This window comes from Cebus imitator, unplaced genomic scaffold, assembly GCF_001604975.1.
Source record: "Cebus imitator isolate Cc_AM_T3 unplaced genomic scaffold, Cebus_imitator-1.0 Scaffold324, whole genome shotgun sequence".
Classification (NCBI taxonomy): Eukaryota; Metazoa; Chordata; class Mammalia; order Primates; family Cebidae; genus Cebus; species Cebus imitator.
This window is the reverse complement of record NW_016107639.1, coordinates 1,550,845-1,571,989: the sequence shown is the minus strand read 5'-3', so window position 1 is coordinate 1,571,989 and position 21,145 is coordinate 1,550,845. Positions and strand designations below refer to the sequence as shown.

The window sequence follows — 21,145 nt, the reverse complement described above, 5'->3', positions numbered from 1 at the left end:
CGGCACGGCTGCATGCCCGGAGCTCCACTATCCGCAGGGCTGCGTGTGGAGGCGCGGCACGGCTGCATGCCCGGAGCTCCACTATCCGCAGGGCTCCGTGCGGAGGCGCGGCACGGCTGCATGCCCCGAGCTCCACTATCCGCAGGGCTCCGTCTGGAGGCGAGGCGCGGCACGGCTGCATGCCCCGAGCTCCACTATCTGCAGGGCTCCGTCTGGAGGCGTGGCACGGCTACATGCCCTGCAATCTCCCCTGCTCTACAACCAGGAACACACTCTTCTCCCTGGGAGCTGTCTTGTGCATTCGAGATTAATGCATGTAAAGTTTTAGAAAAGTGCCCACCACGTGGTAAGTGCTCTCCAAGCTGGAGCTATAACTGCTACTGTGAATCCCTATTGGGAAGGGAGGACTGAGCATGTATTAAGCACCAGGAAGATACCAGCCACTCACTTGTATATCAGGTTGAAAAGCTAACATGGTAAACAGCAAGAATTAAATCCAATTCTGTAAAATGCCAAAGATGCCCTTTCAATTATGAGATATATTATGCCAACACTAAGTAAATTTAGAAGGCAATTTTTTAAGAAAGGACAAGGAGAGAGGAATAGGGAAAAGAAGAGGGAGTGAAAGAATGCAGAGACAGTAGAAACTGGAAGAATTTCTAGGCCACAAGGTAGCTAGACAGTACAGAACCTATTGCCTTGCACAAGCTAGTTATAACCATTTCTTGACTAGCAATGAGGGTCCAACCCCACTTCAGAGGGAAGGATGAATGCGCTGAGTGAAGCACCAGTGTGCACCAAGGCCTGGGCACGGACTCAGCAGCGAGCTTCCAGGGCTGGATTCCAAAGCACAGTTGCAAAACTAAGAGGCCGCTCCAATCCAGTCAGGACCCTGATAAAGAGCTTAATGGATAGAGGTGGGAAGAAATAATAGAGACTGACTGGAGGAAAAAAATGACAGAAAATAAGTTGAATGAAGAAAAAGATGGGCTAAAAAAAGTCACAGTAAAAGGCAGTGTAGCTTTTAAGATTTTAAATTCATATTGAAAATTAAATTTACCCTCAAACATCATAAATAAAACCCCTAGAATTTGTAGGTGCCTCAGCCTCCTAAAGTGCTGGGATTACAGGCGATCCACCGCGCCTGACCACAAAACTAGAATGTTCTAATGCATAGCGGGACTACAGATGCCCACCACAATGCCTGGCTAATTTTTTCATTTCTAGTAGAGACACTTTGGGAGGCTGGATCACTTGAGGCCAGCCTGGTCTCAAACTTCTGGCCTCAAGTGATCTAGCCTCCCAAAATGCTGGGATTAGAGGCATGAGCCACTACGCTTGGCCTGTCTTTTCAAAGAATTATTTGATTTCCACTGTGCTGTAGTAAGATTTCCAGCAAAAAATACCAAAAGATAACTTTTACTATTAATTACCCACGGAGTGAGGCATAAATGCATGTAAAGATTTTTCATTTCATTTAAATGCACACAAATTACATTTTAAATAAAAATGAGTAAAATCAATACTCAAGAAGAGCTTCTCATTAACTGGATGTTAGCACATACTGTGGCTTCATCTCATGTATGGTATCATGATGATAGCAACTACTGATGATTCAGACTTTCTGTTATGATTAAATTTACACACGTTAGATGCATAAATAACAATTTTAGAAATATAACCAATTTAGGATATAATCAGTCTTTAAAACCAAATTTTGGCTTTCAATATGCTTCTTATAAAATGAAAATAAACTGGTTTAATACTATAACATCAAATTAAATACTAAAAAAAATTAATACAGATTCCTTTATTTTAAAATGAACCATCAGCATAAAAGAGTACAAATTGTAAAATAAATAGACTGAAGATAAGAAATTATACAGCCACAATTAACTGTCAAATTATAGGCAAATTATATATCTAATGATGAAAATTTAAGACACATATAAAACTGATTAGCTAAGCAACGTTACTTTTAGAAATTCTTCAGTATGAGAATGTTGTTATATAAACATTCATATCCTAAGTCACCAACATTTTCGAAAGTCTATTTTAAGAAATATATTAAGCCAAAAGAATGAGCTATTCAGAACTATGCAGACTTTGTCACTGAAAGGAAAAACAAGTTAATCAAAGCAGTTGCTCCTCAATCTAGCCTACCTTATTTTTTGGATTGGATGTGTTCATTACACTTCGAGTCTCTTTTCCAGTATAAATGACAACACCTATTACAGTACCTGCAAAAACATGAAAGTGGTCCTTATAGAAATACTTTAAAGGTGAGTAAAAGACAACACTTTCTAATTAACTGTTTTGACGGAAAGCATTATCACACTATTTTATTTTATATAAATTTATCCAATAGTGTATTTATTTTGGCTATTTTAAGAAAATCTAATCTCAGCTCTAAAAATGGACTCTGATAAAGTCAAACGATTTGCTAAGCAATACAAATGTACCTACCTATAACATTAGGAAATGTACTAATATTGTTTTCACTGACAACAGAAAGAATGACAATGGTCTTTCACTACTGTCTACTAAAATGGTGGTTCTATCACTGAAGGTTAATTAAGAGGTTAACTGATCAAACTTGTCCTTTGACTTTCAAACAAAGATGGTACCAGTTGAACCAGATTTTTTTTAGCATATTTCCACTGTAAAGATCAAAGTATTACTAATTATCAGTGACAGCCTTTGCTAACATTTCAAAATGTATTCAATTAAAATAGGAATATCACAAAAAACAATATTTGATTTTGCATTTAGAAGCTATTACTCTCTTTTATACATAAAAAGATACAATAATTTTTAAACTTAAGAGAAAAGAATAAAATACTCTTGGAATGACCCAGAGATTGCAAAGGCTAAAGGGCACTTATTTCTAGAACGTCAGTATTAAAAACCGTAACTCTCTTTCTGAAACTGCAGCCATATATAATTTATATTCCTAATTGTCATCCTTAACTTTTTGTAAATGTTGAAGGTGAGAAACAATTAAGGTGAGAAAGTATATACACATAATACTCAGTGCTATTATCATTACAGAATTAACTATAATAATTATACAAAAACACTTTGATGTCACATTAAATTAACATGTAAAATTTAGAGCATCATAAGACAGGCTCTTTGAAGTAAAGACGATTGATATGAACTCTTTCAGCTTTCTGTGAACCTTGATATGTTACATATCATACACATCACATAGCTTACACCTTCCTCTCTAGAAAATCTCGGAAGGAGGAAGATGTAAAGTATTCCCCAGCAGTGATATGTGTAGAGATTATATATATTTCTCTTTTGATTGTCACTGAGAAAGTTTGAGGCTTCAGTTTGTAAAAGTTCATGAAGGCACAACCAGCTCACACTTTGAATACAAGCTCCCAGATGCACAAATGCCGTCTTGACTATTATTATCCACATAAACTTCTGAGATTAGACTATACTTACTATGCAAAGAAATATCAAATATATAATAATACAATAGTACTATAAAAAGCTTTCAAAAAAGAAATCATAGAATTACTTTATATCAGTTAAGCTAAATATTAAATATCATCTGATCAGAATTTTGTTTCATCAATTTAGTTTAACTTAATCAAAATATAAACATCCCGCTAATGTTAAATTATCACAATGATGTAACAAGGCAAACTGCAAAATTAATTTTTTTAACATTAACAAAATGAGCAAATCTCAGAGAAGCCTTTCCAAGAATTAATCAAGCTAGAAAACCTTGACCTAAAAGCAGATTGATGAGCAAAGTGGATTCTAGAGTGGCCTTACAATTTACAGTACCAAAATTAAATGTGATAAATGACAAGGCACACATAAGTTTTCAAGAGGTCCTGATACAATATTTGTATAGTCTGTTAAGGTTTGCTAAAGGCTCTCATAAGTATTCTCTCACTTGATTCTCATGAAAAATGAATACTCACTACAATTAGAGTAAATGAATTTCTCTGTCATGCTTTTTAATATCTGGCATAACTAGAATCAATACAGAAATATTTGGAACATTTTCCATTCTCATAGGCTAAAAGATTGAGTAAAACCCTTATACAAGGCAAAAAGAACAGAGGAAAGGGGGTTAACCACGGATTATGAAAACGAGACACAAAAGGGCAACAAAATATGACAAACTGATTTTGTGTTGCATAAGAGGAAGCTGAACATGACAAATATAAAATGTCACAAAGATTTCTCAGTAAATAAAATACGTGAACAGGAGAATTCCAAAACTTTAACCCATATTTTCAGTGTAAAATCAAGGTCTACCTCCCTCACAACGGGCTCCAACTGGAGAAACTTCTACATCAGAAAGAACTGAGTTCAGGACTATGTTGGTAGATTAAAACCACAACCGGCCAGGAGCAGTGGCTCATGCCTGTAATCCCAACACTTTGGGAGGCCAAGGTGGACGGATCACGAGGTCAGGAGTTTGAGACCAGTCTGGCCAACATGGTGAAACAAAATCTCTACTAAAAATACACAAAATTAGCCAGGCGTGGTGGTGGGTGCCTGTAATCTCAGCTACTCAGGAGGCTGAGGCAGAAGAACTGCTTGAACCTGGGAGGCAGAGGTTGCAGTGAGCTGAGACGGAGCCACTGCACTCCAGCCTGGGCAAGAGGGCGGGACTCAGTCTTGGTGGGTGGGGGGACCACAACTACAACAACAAACCAGTTCTTAACAGGACCCTAGAAACACTGCTGGTCCAGTATTCATAATGAAATCAAAAATTTAACTCCATTTATTACAGTAAAGCATTTTAAAAGATTTAGGAGCACTTAGTCTTCAAAGCCAGTGATTACATTTACCTGATCCATAACTGCACACTTCAAACTGACTACAGTTAAAAATGAATATAAAATATTCAGATGCTTTGGGTCCAAAAAAGAGGCATAAAATATGACCACACTTACTCCTATGCTCCACAGACCCTGTGACTAGGGCTCTTGAGACTTAGCCTGCTTCTAAAGCTTCTAAAGAGGCTACTATGTGGTTCAAGTCTGCAAGGCATTCTACAGTCCAATTCTACGTCCAACTTCTGTTCAATCACAATTTCACATAAGTGGGATAACAGTTACTTTCTTAGTTATTATGTGACTTCCTTGCTGTATGCCATATAGAAAATTTCACGCAAAATCATACCACCTTCTAATTGACAGTACACTTGTATTTTAAGCAAACAATTTTCATGATGCAAAGCAAGACAAAGAATGCTAACAAGGTCAAATTCTGTAGAAAAAGATACTCTCCTTTATATAAACATTTCTAATTTATATCACAAAACATAACCCAGCACTTTAAAACAAGTAGTCCACTTAATATTTCAAATGATCAGCCTATTGCAATGCAACTCTTTTAGTTGCTATTTATAAACACTGATATATTTAATTTGCAGATAATAAACCAATCCTCACAAACTCAAATTAAGATGATTCACAGAAAATTGTATAAAAACACAAAATATAAAACCTAGACCACTTTAACAAAACAATTAATGGCCTTAAGCTATTAAATCAAAAGAATGTGAAATGCTTACTAAAAAAAAAAAATACGTATTTCACATGTGTCTAATGAGAGACAGAGGTATTAACAAATCCATGTATTTGTTGACTATCAATTATACAACACAAACCTGCTGGATAACATTAGCGAAAGCAGGCAGGGCCACACACACCAGCCTCTGACACACTCCAACTTACTGATGCCCTCCAGGAGCCAACTGCCACAGAAACTCAGCGTGCACTGCTCCCTGAGGCAGGCATTCCTTGGCTGACCCCATAGCAAGGCAGACACTGAGACTGCACACACAACTCTTACCACACCTGAGTGTAGGAAAACTGATGACAAGTGTGAACTGGGTCCCAGGATGTAAAAAATCTAGACCAAGACTGGCATACAGAGTACAAATGAGACCCCAACAAGAGGTCTAGAGTCCACACAGCTGAGAGACAGACACAGGAGACCCACACCCAGGCCGAGTCCACACAGCCAGGACACAGAGACACAGGAGACCCACACCCAGGCCTAGACTCCACGTGGCTGGTCCACTGAGTGACCAGAAGACCTGCACCCAGGTTAGGTCCACGTGGCCAGGGATTGCCCTCTGACAGCCCTGTCATACTTTTGTTGACTCTGCCTTAGGGAGTCCAGCTTTCTTTCCAGGTTTGTAGCAGCTGAGCATCAGGAATACTCCTTCGTATGCTCCTCACTATAATAAACATGGCAGTTCTCCAGGACCTGGTTCTGTATTTTAGAGAACAAGTTTTCTAAATCCACACGGGAAGCACAACCTCAGGCAGCACAGCAGGCTCCCTGTGTCCTGCCTTCGGTCACCTCTTGTCTGGTGCATCTGTCTGTCATGTCTAACTGGAGTCCTGGTTTCCAAGCATTCAGAGCCCTAGGACAGGGGAGAAGGACCAAGTTCACCTCCCCTTCAGAGTCAACTTGAATTCAACTGACATACAACTTTTAAAGGTTAAAAGGAATTCTAGACTTAGAATCAATTACAAAGAATACAAGAGTGCTTAGGTTACTCTGGAAATCTTAAAGTCTTTCGAACATTCCTTAGGATATAGCATGTGATAATATACAGAATTTGGTAGCTGTTTACACTAATAAGCCTTTTAAATAAAGATATGTTTGTATTAAGAGTTGAAATTAAAGAAAAAGCTCACATTTAAAGATGTTCAAGCACAAACTAACATTAAAGGCACCTTACTTAAGCTTCTCGAGTGGATGGTTTAAAAGCCATCTTTATGCCCACTAGGAAGACATGGCACTGAATGCTAGATGGCAAAGAGAACAGCAAGGGTGGGATAGGGCTGGCATGTTATGAGGCCCAGTTACTGTCCAGCTAGTGGCTCCCACTTGCCAAGGTCATCAAGAGAACTAAGGTCAGGAGAGAAAACTGTCCAGGGAACTGAACATGATGTCTCAAAAGCCTTAGCTCAAGGAGCTTTAGTCTCCCTCAGAAGAAGGGCCACAAATCAACAGTACTAGGGATCAGTAACAACGTTTAATTTACGTTTATACAGGCCCCAGGAAACAAAAGATGGAATGTATTTTAAAAAGAGAAGCATTACTATCTTCATGAATGATCCATAATTAACAGTAATCAGTATCAATAAGATGTGAAAAACAGGCTGTAATAACTACATATGGCAAATGTAAGCCTCCTCCCCATGTGTCAGCTTCTGGGTCCTGCATCATTAATGCTTTCATATCACTACTGAGGCCAAGCGATTGAGGACACTGGCTTTAGAGGAAGGTGCAGCTGGACTCCATTCTGGTCCAGGTGCAGCCTGGCTCTGTGGTAACTGGTAGGGGTAACACACCCCACAAGTGCAGCCATTCAGCGTGAGGCCAGGCCAGCACTGACCATACTCACCACCTAGCATAGAGGCTGGTAACACTCATGCCTCTCAGCAACACCAAGACAGCAGCATGAAGAAAGTTTCAGGGCAGGTTTCCTTAGATGAATGTGCCTGTCCATGATGTGAAGACCCTCCCTGAGACCTACCGAGCCCAGGGCCTGTGTGTCCACCTCTGAGATGTTCTCCTGGTGTGAAATCCCCCCACGAGGACTTCAGAGCCCAGGAACCACATGTCCACCCCTTGTCGTCTTGGTATGAAATCCCTCCCTGAGGCCTACAGAGCCCAGGGCTCGTGTCCACCCCTGAGATGTTCACCTGGTGTGAAATCCCTTCCTGAAGCCTACGGAGCCCAGGGCCCGTATGTCCACCCCTGAGATGTCCTCTGGCTGTGAAATCCCTCCCTGAGGCCTTCAGAACCCAGGGCCCATGTGTCCTTCCCTGAGATGTGCTCCTGGTGTGAAATCCCTCCCTGAGGCCTTCAGAACCCAGGGCCCATGTGTCCTTCCCTGAGATGTGCTTCTGGTGTAAATTCCCTCTCCTAGGCCTACAGAGCCCAGAACCTACCCTGCTCGCCTCTGAAGTCTCTTTATGGAAAACCATCCTTATTCTCTCTCTTCATATGTTAAGAAATTTATATATATATAAATGTTTACATAACATTTACATATGCAAATACAATGTTATATATGTATATATAACATTTATATATTTAGATGTAATTTATATATAAATAACATCATCAAACACCCACAGAATTGTCCCCTATTAAAACTGTCATATACTCATCAAGCATTTTTTAAAGATTAAAACTCTAGAATAAAATCAATCCTCTTTCGAATTCGATCCTCCCAAAAGCTAACATGTGTCCTCCTCTAGGAATCTGTTGTGTAGTTTTGCAAACCTGCAGGCCAAATTTTAAACACAAGCACACAAAGCTTCCCTGTGGTGACACCTTCCTTCTCCATGGCCAGGCACACTGGCCCTTGGATCCTTTTCTTCAAGGTACTGTCTCTCAGCACTAGGCTTCTGCCACGAATGCTCCTCACACTGTTCCTGCCACCCATCCCACCTTGCCACATCTGCATACTCTTTAAACCTAATTTAAATGTTTCTTCTTCAGAAAAGCTGTCCCTAGACCTGGTCTATATAAGCTTCTTGAATTACAAAATGCACAGCACTCATAGTTGTTTGTGACACTCAGCACGGTAACATTATCTAGTACAACTTTCTTCATCTCTGTCCACAAAACCATAAGCTCGCCCAGGACAAGATCTGTAACTGCCTCGCCCCAGACCACATCACCGTGCCTGGTGTAGAACGGGGGCCCCATGCACACACATGGGGAGTGAGTGGCATCTCGGAGAGAAGGGCTGCCAGCACTGGGCTGCACCAACAAGTCCAGCCTTGCACTCACCTGCCATCATCTTTCATGCCCTCTCTCCTACAGCTCCCTATTGCCAAGCACCGTTATTGGCACCAGCATCAACACCAACCCATTCCTGCTAAACGCCCTCCCCAGCATCACTATCAGCACCACATAATGTCTCATCAGCTTCCTTCCAAACATCATCCTCAGTGTCAACTAATCATCTGACATCATCTGCCTCTCACAGCACGCCTGGCCTCTTTCAATACTTTTCTGTTTCACAGTCACTCTGGCCACGCTATCCTCCTGCCGACCCTTGTCAGAGGAATTTCAGAGCCACCTAAAACCACCAGTGGCTTCCCAAACTCTTCTGTGGTGCCTCCCATTAAGGAACACTGACACACCTGTCAAGAAAACATAGGTCAAAGACGAACGTGCCTGTCCCCTGCAGGAAGGCTGCAGTGCCTCTCCCTGTCTCTGGCCACAGCACAGGCCTCAGCACAAACTCCTAGGACTGTCTCATACCCACTGAGCTGGAGTCTGCATTTAGCAAGGTCCCTAAGTATTTCAGGGCACTGTGAGAAACACTTGTTTGGAGTCCCTGGACAAAACGAAGCATCATCTATCGGGAGCAATCACACGCAGAGGAAAATGTTTTCCTTTCCTTACCTGATGCGACAATTGTGCTTGCCCACAATGTATTTTCTATGCTGAGACTTTCATGAATGGGCGGGTCGCTGTCTTCCTGTGCAGGGAAACAAAAAGAAAACAAAAGTGGCAAATTAGTGATTGTTCATGATTCATGCCTTTGATATCACCAGTGTTAGAAACAGGTCCACAAGCTCAATCCAACTCAACAGCAGTACAAAAGCACTGCAAAATCAAAGTTAGAAAACAGGGATTATCCTGTAACCCAGCACTTTGGGAGGCTGAGGCGGGCGGGCGGATCATGAGGTCAGGAGATCAAAATCATCCTGGCCAACATGGTAAAACCCCGTCTCTACTAAAAATACAAAAAAAATTAGCTGGCTGGGTGTGGTGGAACCTGCCTATAATCCCAACTACTCAGGAGGCTGAGGCAGGAGAATCGCTTCAACCCGGGAGGTGGAGGTTGCAGTGACCCGAGATCCTGCCACTGCACTCCAGCCTCGCGACAGAGTGAGACTCCATCTCAAAAAAAAATGTGTGTGTGTGTGTGTGTGTGTGTGTGTGTGTGTGTGTGTGTATAATTGAAACTACAAGTTTAAAGAACTCCTGTAATCAATTAATTGCTTTTAGTGCTTAACATTAATACACAAAATAATTCTAAATTTTCATGAAAGTACTATATCTTCTAATATTTATTTATGAGGTCTTATTATGTTGCTCAGGCTGATATCAAACTCCTGAGCTCAAGCAATCCTCCCATGTGAGACTCCCAAGTAGCTGGGCTTACAGGTGCATCCAGCATTCCCAGCTTATTCGACCACCCAGCATGCCCAGCTTATTCGACCACCCAGCATTCCCAGCTTATTCAACCACCCAGCATTCCCAGCTTATTCGACCACCCAGCATGCCCAGCTTATTCGACCACCCAGCATTCCCAGCTTATTCAACCACCCAGCATTCCCAGCTTATTCGACCACCCAGCATGCCCAGCTTATTCGACCACCCAGCATGCCCAGCTTATTCGACCACCCAGCATTCCCAGCTTATTCGACCACCCAGCATGCCCAGCTTATTCGACCACCCAGCATGCCCAGCTTATTCAACTACATCTTCAATACGTCATTTAGGAACACTCCTGGGAAAGAAAATACTACCACAGAAATAACCACAAATCAACTCTTCAACATTTCTTTTGCATACATAGCGTAATTTCCTCTCCCTATCACTCGTTAAGGACGCGGGCTATGCTTTTCAAGTGTACATGTATTAATGAGAGAAAAAATGGTTCTGTGAATACTGTTATGGAAGAAACATATATTTTTAAATGTCATTTCTCTTAAATTCCTCTTTAAAAGTATGCGCTTATTGCGCTGAATATTCTTAATTAAACAAAATTCAAGTAAGTTATATGATGCTAATTACCTAAACAGGTAACAAACAAATATGGCCACACATCAGTATCACAATAGGAATACATACAGTCTAGTTTTACACTTACACTTTTAATATTCATACTCAGAGATGAAAACTACAATTTAAAATCTGGGAATTTTTTCATCTCAACCTAAAGTCATAGCCTACATTGTAGTTATGGAAGCGTCACTAAAATAAGGGAGTGCAGGAGTCCACAGCCCTGCATCTAGAAGTAACACAAGCAAAGACTTCCCGTGTGGGAGGCAATGACCTCGATGTCTGCATAGAGTAAGAGCCATCCACTGTCCTGACTGTTGGGCGTCTCCCGTAAAGTAATGCCACCTCCACAGAACTGTATTTTATTATGAGATGATAATTTGCTATCAAGATATATATTAAAAAAAAAAAAAAGGAATCAAATTTGGGAAGGAAGGAAAGAAACAGAAAACATATTTTCCAAAATAAGCTGCATGTATAAAATATGTTTATGCTACTGGTGTTTTCCTTCTATTTACTTATCAAACCTCTTTCAAATGATGTAAGTTGTGGCCATTTTGCTTATTACTTGGAAGACGTTTGCTTGATAGTTGATTCTCTCATATACTTGATTTATTTATTTGTGAGGCACAGAATCTAAACCAATCTTAACAGTTTCCAAAATATTTCCCTTCATATTGCAATTATTCAGAAACTAAAGTATTTTCAATGACATTTAATTTGAGGAAGGGGTTTGGCCTCCAGTTGCCTCTTAAGCCTCTAGCGGCAGGCCCAGTAGTTGGAAAGCTTCCTGCAATGCAGGCGCAGCTCAGGGTCAGACTCCCAGGGCCCTGAGGAGCATGAACTTTTCACTACGTCCCTTCACAAGAAGGCGACCAGCTGACCTGAAGACTGGCCTTAGCATCTCAGCCTTTGGGAGAGTGAAAGCTATGATGCTAGAACTGTTTATGACACAGATGGAGTGCTGCTTCTTTGGAAAAAAAAAAAATCATTTCAAAAATATCCACTGGCATTTAACTAAACAGTGCCTTGGTTACAACATCAACAATACGCTCTCAGTAGGCAGAAGTGCAATGCCAGCCACAACAAGGGACACAAACGGGTCTTCTCAGTGACTTCAATGGTCTTAAGGAAGCAGTCAGCCTACAGACACAGCCTCGATGGAAACAATCTGTCTACACCATGTGCTGACTCTAGCATGGACCTATTACTATTTCTGCAGATTCACAAATACCTTCAATTCTACATTCCCTTAGGAATGACTTCCTTCAATTCCAGTTTATCAAGTACAACATGTTACACACTTTGTTGTACTTAGCAGTTACAACTTATAAAAATCTAATAATTAACCTGTATGGAGATGCAAAATACTAATAGTTTCATACTAATATGTTTACAAATACCAAATATACTAGATCAAAGTAAGCTCCTGGACAGTAGCTAACAGGTTATCATTACAGTCTTTAAAATACATAACAATTTATCCAATGCTGAGATAAACAATCCAGGCAAACTGACTTTTCCCTATGACTTTTATAAGTTTGTAGAACAAAAAAAAAAAAATCAACTTAAAAACAAAAGCAAGTATTCTCTATGGATTAGACTACTTTGTAGTTGAATTTAGGACTGCACTATAATGGCCGATTTCATAAAACTGCTGTTACAGTCTAATTCAGCTTAACACTGCTGAAGAAACAAAAAAAAGACACATATCCTCATTGCTACTTCCCAGATACAGTCAACACGGTATATCCTTTAACTGCTTGTGGGTCTAGGGGTTCCAGCACTGGCACAGCCAACTGAGCATACAGTTGGCATTAGGAAGCCAAATACTGAATTCTATAGTTATCGTTTTAAAGCATGAAGCAAATAAAATTTTTATCTTCAATAAATTCAGAATTTTATTGTATCAGAGCAACTGGCATGTTCCTAATCTCGTGTTTTATGGGTGTTTTACCTTCCTAGCACCTAGCACGGAATAGGCAACGAACACTGTCCAATAAATAAAAGAATATTCATGAAATTCTTTTGCTAATTTCCACAGGAAACAAGATTTCTTTCATCTCCAGTGTCCACTAGCATGATGCTATAATGGGTCACAGGCCTGCAGGTACTCTGATTCACCTTTTATGAAATATCAGATACCTGCTCCTCCACGCCCTCCTGCCTCTACAAAGCCTCACGTACCCTCCTCCATGCCCTCCTTTCTCTACAAAGCATCAGGTACCTGCTCCTCCACGTCCTCCTGTCTCTACAAAGCATCAGGTACCTGCTCCTCCACGTCCTCCTGCCTCTACAAAGCATCAGGTACCTGCTCCTCCACATCCTCCTGCCTCTACAAAGCAACAGGTACCTGCTCCTCCACGTCCTCCTGCCTCTACAAAGCATCAGGTACCCTCCTCCATGCCCTCCTGCCTCTACAAAGCATCAGGTATCAATTTTAGAGTAGGTGTGATGTGGTACTGAGAAGAATGTATATTCTGTGGATTTGGGGTGGAGAGTTCTGTAAATGTCTATTAGGTTTGCTTGTTCCAGGTCTGAGTTCAGGTCCTGGATATCCTTGTTAATTTTCTGTCTGGTTGATCTGTCTAATATTGACAATGGGGTGTTAAAGTCTCCCACTATTACTGCGTGGGAATCTAAGTCTCTTTGTAAGTCACTAAGAACTTGCCTTATGTATCTCGGTGCTCCTGTATTGGGTGTGTATATATTTAGGATTGTTAGCTCTCCTTGTTGCACTGATCGTTTTACCATTATGTAATGTCCTTCTTTGTCTCTTTTGATCATTGTTGTTTTAAAGTCTATTTTATCAGAGATGAGAATTGCTACTCCTCCTTTTTTTTTGCTCTTTATTTGCTTGGTAAATCTTCCTCCATCCCTTTATTTTGAGCCTTCATGTATCCTTGCATGTGAGATGGGTTTCCTGGATACAGCACACTGATGGATTTTGGCTTTTTATCCAATTTGCCAGTCTGTGTCTTTTGATTGGGGCATTTAGTCCATTTACATTTAGGGATAATATTGTTATGTGTGAATTTGATACTGCCATTTTGATGCTAGCTGGCTGTTTTGTTCGTTAGTTGATGCAGATTCTTGATTGTGTTGATGCTCTTTACCATTTGGTATGTTTTTGGAGTGGCTGGTACTGGTTGTTCCATTATATGTGTAGAGCCTCTTACAGGAGCTCTTGTAAAGCAGGTCTGGTGGTGAAGAAATCTCTGAGTACTTGCTTGTTCGCAAAGGATTTTATTATTCCTTCATTTATGAAGCTTAGTGTGGCTGGATAGGAGATTCTGGGTTGAAAGTTCTTTTCTTTAAGAACTTTAGGATGTTGAATATTGGCCCCCACTCTCTTCTGGCTTGTAGGGTTTCTGCTGAGAGATCTGCTGTGAGTCTGATGGGCTTCCCTTTGTGGGTAACCCGACCTTTCTCTCTGGCTGCCCTTAGTATTTTCTCTTTCATTTCCACCCTGGTGAATCTGCCGATTATGTGCCTTGGGGTTGCTCTTCTTGAGGAGTATCTTTGTGGTGGTCTCTGTATTTCCTGGACTTGAATATTGGCCTGCCTTGCTAGGTTGGGGAAGTTTTCCTGGATAATATTCTGAAGAGTATTTTCCAGCTTGGATTCATTCTCTTTGTCACATTCAAAGACAAAAACCACATGATTATCTCAATTGATGCAGCGAAGGCCTTTGACAAAATTTAACAGCCCTTTATGCTAAAAACCCTCAACAAACAAGGTATTGACGGAACGTATCTCAAAATAATAAAAGCTATTTACGACAAACCTACAGCCAATATCATACTGAATGGTCAAAAACTGGAAGCATTCCCTTTGAAATCTGGCACTAGACAAGGATGCCCTCTCTCACCACTCCTATTCAATATAGTACTGGAAGTTCTAGCCAGAGCAATCAGGCAAGAAAAAGAAATAAAGGGCATTCAAATAGGAAAGGACGAAGTCAAATTGTCTCTATTTGCAGACGACATGATTGTATATTTAGAAGACCCCATCATCTCAGCCCTAAATCTCCTGAAACTGGTAAGCAACTTCAGCAAAGTCTCAGGATACAAAATCAATGTGCAAGAATCACAAGCATTCCTGTACACCCATTACAGACTTTAAGAGAGCCAAATCAAGAACGAACTGCCATTCACAATTGCCACAAAGAGAATAAAATACCTAGGAATACAACTAACAAGGAACGTAAAGGACCTCTTCAAGGAGAACTACAAGCCACTGATCAACGAAATAAGACAGGACACAAACAGATGGAGAAACATTCCATGTTCATGGTTAGGAAGAACCAATATCGTGAAAATGGCCATACTGCCCAAAGTAATTTACAGATTCAACGCTATTTTCGTCAAGCTACCAATGACCTTCTTCACAGAACTGGAAAAAACCACCTTAAACTTCATATGGAACCAAAAGAGAGCTGTCATAGCCAAGTCAATTCTAAGCAAAAAGAACAAAGCAGAAGGCATCACACTACCGGACTTCAAACTATACTACAAGGCTACAGTAATCAAAACAGCATAGTCTGGTACCAAAACAGTGATATAGACCAATGCAACAGAACAGAGGCCTTGGAGGCAACACAACATATCTAGAACCATCTGATCTTTGACAAATCTGACAAAAATAAGCAATGGGGGAAGGATTCCCTGTTTAATAAATGGTGTTGGTAAAACTGGCTAGCCATGTGCAGAAAGCAGAAACTGGACCCCTTCCTGACACCTTACACTAAAATTAACTCCAGATGGATTAAAGACTTAAACATAAAACCTAATACCATAAAAACCCTGGAAGAAAATCTAGGCAAAACCATTCAGGACATAGGCGTAGGCAAGGACTTCATGACCAAAACACCAAAAGCATTGGCAACAAAAGCCAAAATAGATAAATGGGACCTAATCAAACTCCACAGCTTCCACACGGCAAAAGAAACAGTCATTAGAGTGAATCGGCAACCAACAGAATGGGAAAAAATTTTTGCAGTCTACCCATCTGACAAAGGGCTGATATCCAGAATTTACAAAGAACTAAAACAGGTCTATAAGAAAAAAACAAAGAAACCCATTCAAAAGTGGGCAAAGGATATGAACAGACACTCTACAAAAGAAGACATACATGAGGCCAACAAACATATGAACAAATGCTCATCATCACTGGTCATTAGAGAAATGCAAATCAAAACTACATTGAGATGCCACCTCACGCCAGTTAGAATGGCAATCATTAAAAAATCTGGAGACAACAGATGCTGGAGAGGATGTGGAGAAATAGGAACACTTTTACACTGTTGGTGGGAGTGTAAATTAGTTCAACCATTGTAGAAGACAGTGTGGCGATTCCTCAAGGACCTAGGAATAGAAATTCCATTTGACCCAGCAATCCCATTACTGGGTATGTATCCAAAGGATTATAAATCGTTCTACTATAAGGACACATGCACATGAATGTTCATTGCAGCACTGTTTACAATAGCAAAGACCTGGAACCAACCCAAATGTCCATCGATGATAGACTGGAAAGGGAAAATGTGGCACATATACACCATGGAATATTATGCAGCCATCAAAAATGATGAGTTCGTGTCCTTTGTAGGGATATGGATGAACCTGGAAAGCATCATTCTCAGCAAACTGACACAAGAGCAGAAAATCAAACACCACATGTTCTTAGTCGTAGGCGGGTGTTGAACAATGAGAATACATGGACACAGGGAGGGGAGCACTACACACTGGGGTTTGTTGGGGGGAAACAGGGGAGGGACAGCGGGGGGGTGGGGAGTTGGGGAGGGATAGCATGGGGAGAAATGCCATATATAGGTGATGGGGAGGAAGGCAGCACATCACACTGCCAGGTATGTACCTATGCAACAATCTTGCATGTTCTTCACATGTACCCCAAAACCTAAAATGCAATAAAAAAGAAAAAAACATACTGTTTTTATAATAACTATTTTTGTTTAAAAAAGAAAAGATATGAGTTTGTTTCAGAATTCATTCCATGATGCTTATCACCAGGATACGCTTCCTTTGCTGTCCCTCCATTAAGCTCGTATACATGCTTGTGTGCCGCACCTATGACATGAGCAGCTATAAAGGCCCAGCAGTCCGCCGGACTCTCGCGGCCTCACAGGTGCCCTCACTTCACGTTCCCACAGTGTGCACATTAACTGTCACACTAGATAAGCTCTGTAAATACTTCTGCAAGTGATCACAACTGCTTGCTAGCCCCTGCAAGTGACTAAGAGTGAAACAAAGGTGAATGCACCTAAAAAAATTTTTTGCCTAACTAAAATAATAGCTGCAGCAATTAAAAATAAACTATAGTCATATACTAAAATCCTTTACTATAAAGCATTTATAATATCAGTTATAAGCCATTAAAATAAAGAGTTAATGAGTTTCTCAAGCCCTATCAATCAGGGGCAGAGTGCTTCCAGCTTTAACAAAACTCTATAATAATACAAAAGTAGGTGGCATGAAATATACATACGTGTATAAAGAAACATAACACACATGTACAGACTCACAGACATACAAATACCCACCCAACTCAGATAGCAGAAGGCTAGACATGATGTCGATATCATAGTATACCAATTATTCAGTCAAAATGGAAATAAATTATTTCATTTAAGTCACTCATATTATTTTAGGAGATAAGGATCTTATTAGTAAATATGCTAAAGAAAATTCCAAAAACTGTAATAAATGTATCCCAAAGATATACTTAATACAGATACACTTAAGAACTTCAAACATTACATAGGTTTTCCCTCCCTAGTTTGAAACGTCTGTTTGAATTTATTCTTCATTGAATTACTGTCTCAAATAAAAGTTTGCTACTTTTAACTTACACAATAACTATATTTGTATTGAACAACAGGTTTAACTTACCCTGGTAAATGTGCCTTCAAAACTGTGAATATCCAGTTGTGGTTTCTGCGCATAAACGTAAGCACTGATAGAAAAAAGGTCCTGGAATACAGAACATGTGAATTGATTATAATGTTATAATTTAGTAAAAGTACTTAGAGATTTTTCATTTGCTAATTAATATTTGTCATATATTATTTACCAAAAGTAATCATTGATTTTCTTAGATTTTTATGTGCCAACACTATAAAGCAGAATGTCACTAAATAAAGAAATCATTTTTAAGCTCGACCGAGCATGCTTTTGCAGCAGGTGTGAGTCGAAACCATGCGGGAGACGCTCACAGCTTGCAGCCCCAGGGCCTGTCTGTGGGGCTCCAATGGTAGAGGTGGAGCCTGTTTAGGAAAATCTTGAAGTCACCTGGATATCTAAGTATTCAGAGGGAATTCAGGAATCATCACAATTCCTCATAAGTTTTATAAGACAGTTTAATAAATTCCTAGATCTGTTTACATGTTTTTGCTAGAGCAGGTAACAATCACTATAACCTAAGTGTTGCCTTCCTTAAAGCCATGAAGATGACAGGCTTGTCCAGTGTGTGTGAACCACATGCTTATGACACATACTTAGAAAATCACATGGGAAAGCTTTCATGAAACATACATCATACTTTCATACAATTAATTTTGAAGCAGAAAAGACATAGGCTTTAGGTTCCTTCATTCATTGGCTGCACAGAGAGATTAAAGCAGAAAGTCTCCAGAGGCGAGGCTGAGCCTGGTCTGCTCTGGACGCACCCCAGTGCTTCTTCTCACTGCTGACTGTGCTCTGTACTTTTGCTATCACAAATCACAGCCAGGAAAGGATCATATCCTGAGTCCTGGGAGTCCTCCTAATAAATCATCTAATTTGAGGTGGTCTGCTGAACCCCCACGATCCTTTAATACACAGAATTTGCCATTTCTGTAATTTTGATTTCCATTCTGGATGTGTGAGTGTATAAAGTTCTGCCATGGCTGGTAAAACTCAAATACAAAACTCCCAGACTCCCAGACACAAAGAAGCAGACGTCAGAGGTTAGGGTGACCACAGCAGCTGAAAAGTGAGAAACAGAAACTTAGAAAGAAGGGTGCCACAGAAGGGGTCGAATCTGTGTATGATCTCATTCTGACACCTAACCTATTATGCCCAAACCTAAATCTACTAACAGAATGAAACAAAGACCACAGCAGCTCCCCACTGCCAGAAAGATAGATTCTGGAGTTTGACTTCAGTTAAGTTAGCTACCAGTTAAAACAGCACCAAACAAAAAAACAGTACTCTTCAGAAGAACATAACAGAATCCTGCCTCTCTACAATGAATCACTTTAAAAAAATGAAGATGATCCAAATTTCTAAACATATGAAGAAACAAAACACAAGGTCCATACCCAAGAAAGAAAATCATCAGTGAAGACTAGCCCTGAAATGACCAAACATCAGAATTAAGAAATGAGAATTTCAGAGCAGCTTTAGAACATCTTACAGAAAAACATGCTCCTAAAGAGTAAACAAGTAGAAAATCACAACAAAGAAAAAGTGTATTTAACAGCAATCATATGGAAATTCCAAAATTGAAAAAATATAAAGTCTGCAATAAATTATTCAGATGGGATTAACAGCTTACAGACAATGGTGAATTTGAACACGGGTCAAGAGATAATGACTCAAAGATGGCTGAATAGGAACAGCTCTGGAGTGCAGTTCCCAGCAAGAACAAAGAGGGTGAGTGATCACTGCATTTCCCAATGAGTTTTCACTGCCCACGGACAAGGACATTCCCGGGCAGAAAAGTGTCACAAGTTTGCAGCATGGCTGCTTCAGCCGGAGCCGCGGGTCAGTGCACAGAAACTCACACAAATCCAGGCGGTTATTTCAACTGGCACCTGGAAAGCCCAGGAGACAGAGCCACCAATTCAACTGAGAGGGAGGGGGCCGAGACAGGGAGCCAGGTGATCTGGCTCAGCAGGTACCACCCCTACAAAACAATCTGAAATGCTCTGGATTGAGAGTTTTGCAGTAAGTGCAGCTGGACCCAGGATGGTCCAGCCTGGTTGGGGGAAGGGCATCTGCCATTACCGAGCCAGTTCGCCAATACAAAGGCAGTTCTAATGGTACCTCTAAAAACAACACCTCAAGGAAGTTCACACAGCAGCTGGGCAGAACCTGCAGCAGCTCAGCAACACCTCTGCTGGCACACTGTGACTAGACTATCTCTGTGTGGGACAGGGCATCTATGAAAAAAAGCAGCAGCACATCAGGAACTTATAAATAAAGCCCAACCTTCCTAGGACAGAGCACCTCGGAAAAGAGGCACTTATAAGTCCGGCTGCAGCAGACTTAAACGTACCTGCCCAGCAGCTCTGCATGGAATAACGGAGCTCCCAGCACAGCACTTGAGCTCCTATAAGGGATAGACTGTCTCCTCAAGCAGCTCCCTGACTCCTGTATATCAAAAGCGATATTTCATAAAGGAAAGCTCAGGCTGACATCTGGCAGGTACTCTTCTGGGACGAAGACAACAGAAGGAGAAACCAGGAGCCCCTTACTGTTATACAGCCCCCGCGGGTGATCCCCAGGCAAGCAGAGTCTGGAGTGGACTTCCAGCAGTCCTGCAGCAGAAGGGCCTGGCTGTTAGAAGGAAAACTAAGAAAGAAATAGCTTCAACATCAACAAAAAGGACGTCCACTCAGAAACCCCATTTGAAAGTCACCAACTACAAAGACTACAGGTAGATAAAGCCATGAAGATGGGAAGAAACCAGCACAAAAAGGATGAAGACACCAAAAACCAGAATGCTTCTCCTCCTCCAAGGAATCACAACTCCTCAACAGCTAGGAAACAAAGCTGGATGGAGAAAGAATCTGATGAATTGACAGAAACAGGCAGAAGGCGGATAATAGCAAACCTCTCAGAGCTAAAAGAACATCTGCTAACCTAATGCAAAGAAACTAAGAACCCTGAAAAAAGGTTAGATGAAATGCTAATTAGAATAAACAGCTTAGAGAAAAATATAAACGACTTGATGGAGCTGAAAAACACAGCACAACTTTGCGAAGCATACACAAGTTTCAATATCCTAATTGACCAAGCAGGAGAAAGGATATCAAAGACTGAAGATCAACTCAATGAAATAAAATGAGAAGGCAAGATTAGAGAAAAAAAGGGTGAAAAGAAATTAACAAAGCCTCCAAGAAATATGGGATTATGTGAAAAGACCTAATCTACGTTTGATAGGTGTACCTGAATGTGACAGAGAGAATGAATCCAACTTGGAAAACACTCTTCAGAATATTACCAAGAGAAAACTTCCCCAACCTAGCAAGGCAGGCCACCACTCAAGTCCAGGAAATACAGAGAACACCACAAAGATGTTCCTCAAGAAGAGCAACCCCAAGGCACAT

The 21,145-nt window shown here is 40.7% G+C and overlaps 1 protein-coding gene across 1 annotated transcript in view; it reads right to left on the bottom strand.

Annotated features, from left to right (window-relative positions):
- ATP9B (ATPase phospholipid transporting 9B (putative)) overlaps positions 1-21,145 on the bottom strand; it is a 294,182-nt gene that overhangs the window by 155,604 nt on the left and 117,433 nt on the right. Inside the window, exons 9-11 of the mRNA XM_017504545.2 lie at positions 17,724-17,804; positions 9,424-9,499; positions 2,164-2,240 (exon numbers count right to left, since the gene is read on the bottom strand). Coding sequence (XP_017360034.2) covers positions 2,164-2,240; positions 9,424-9,499; positions 17,724-17,804 — 234 coding nt within the window. The remainder of the gene's footprint in view (positions 1-2,163; positions 2,241-9,423; positions 9,500-17,723; positions 17,805-21,145) is intronic.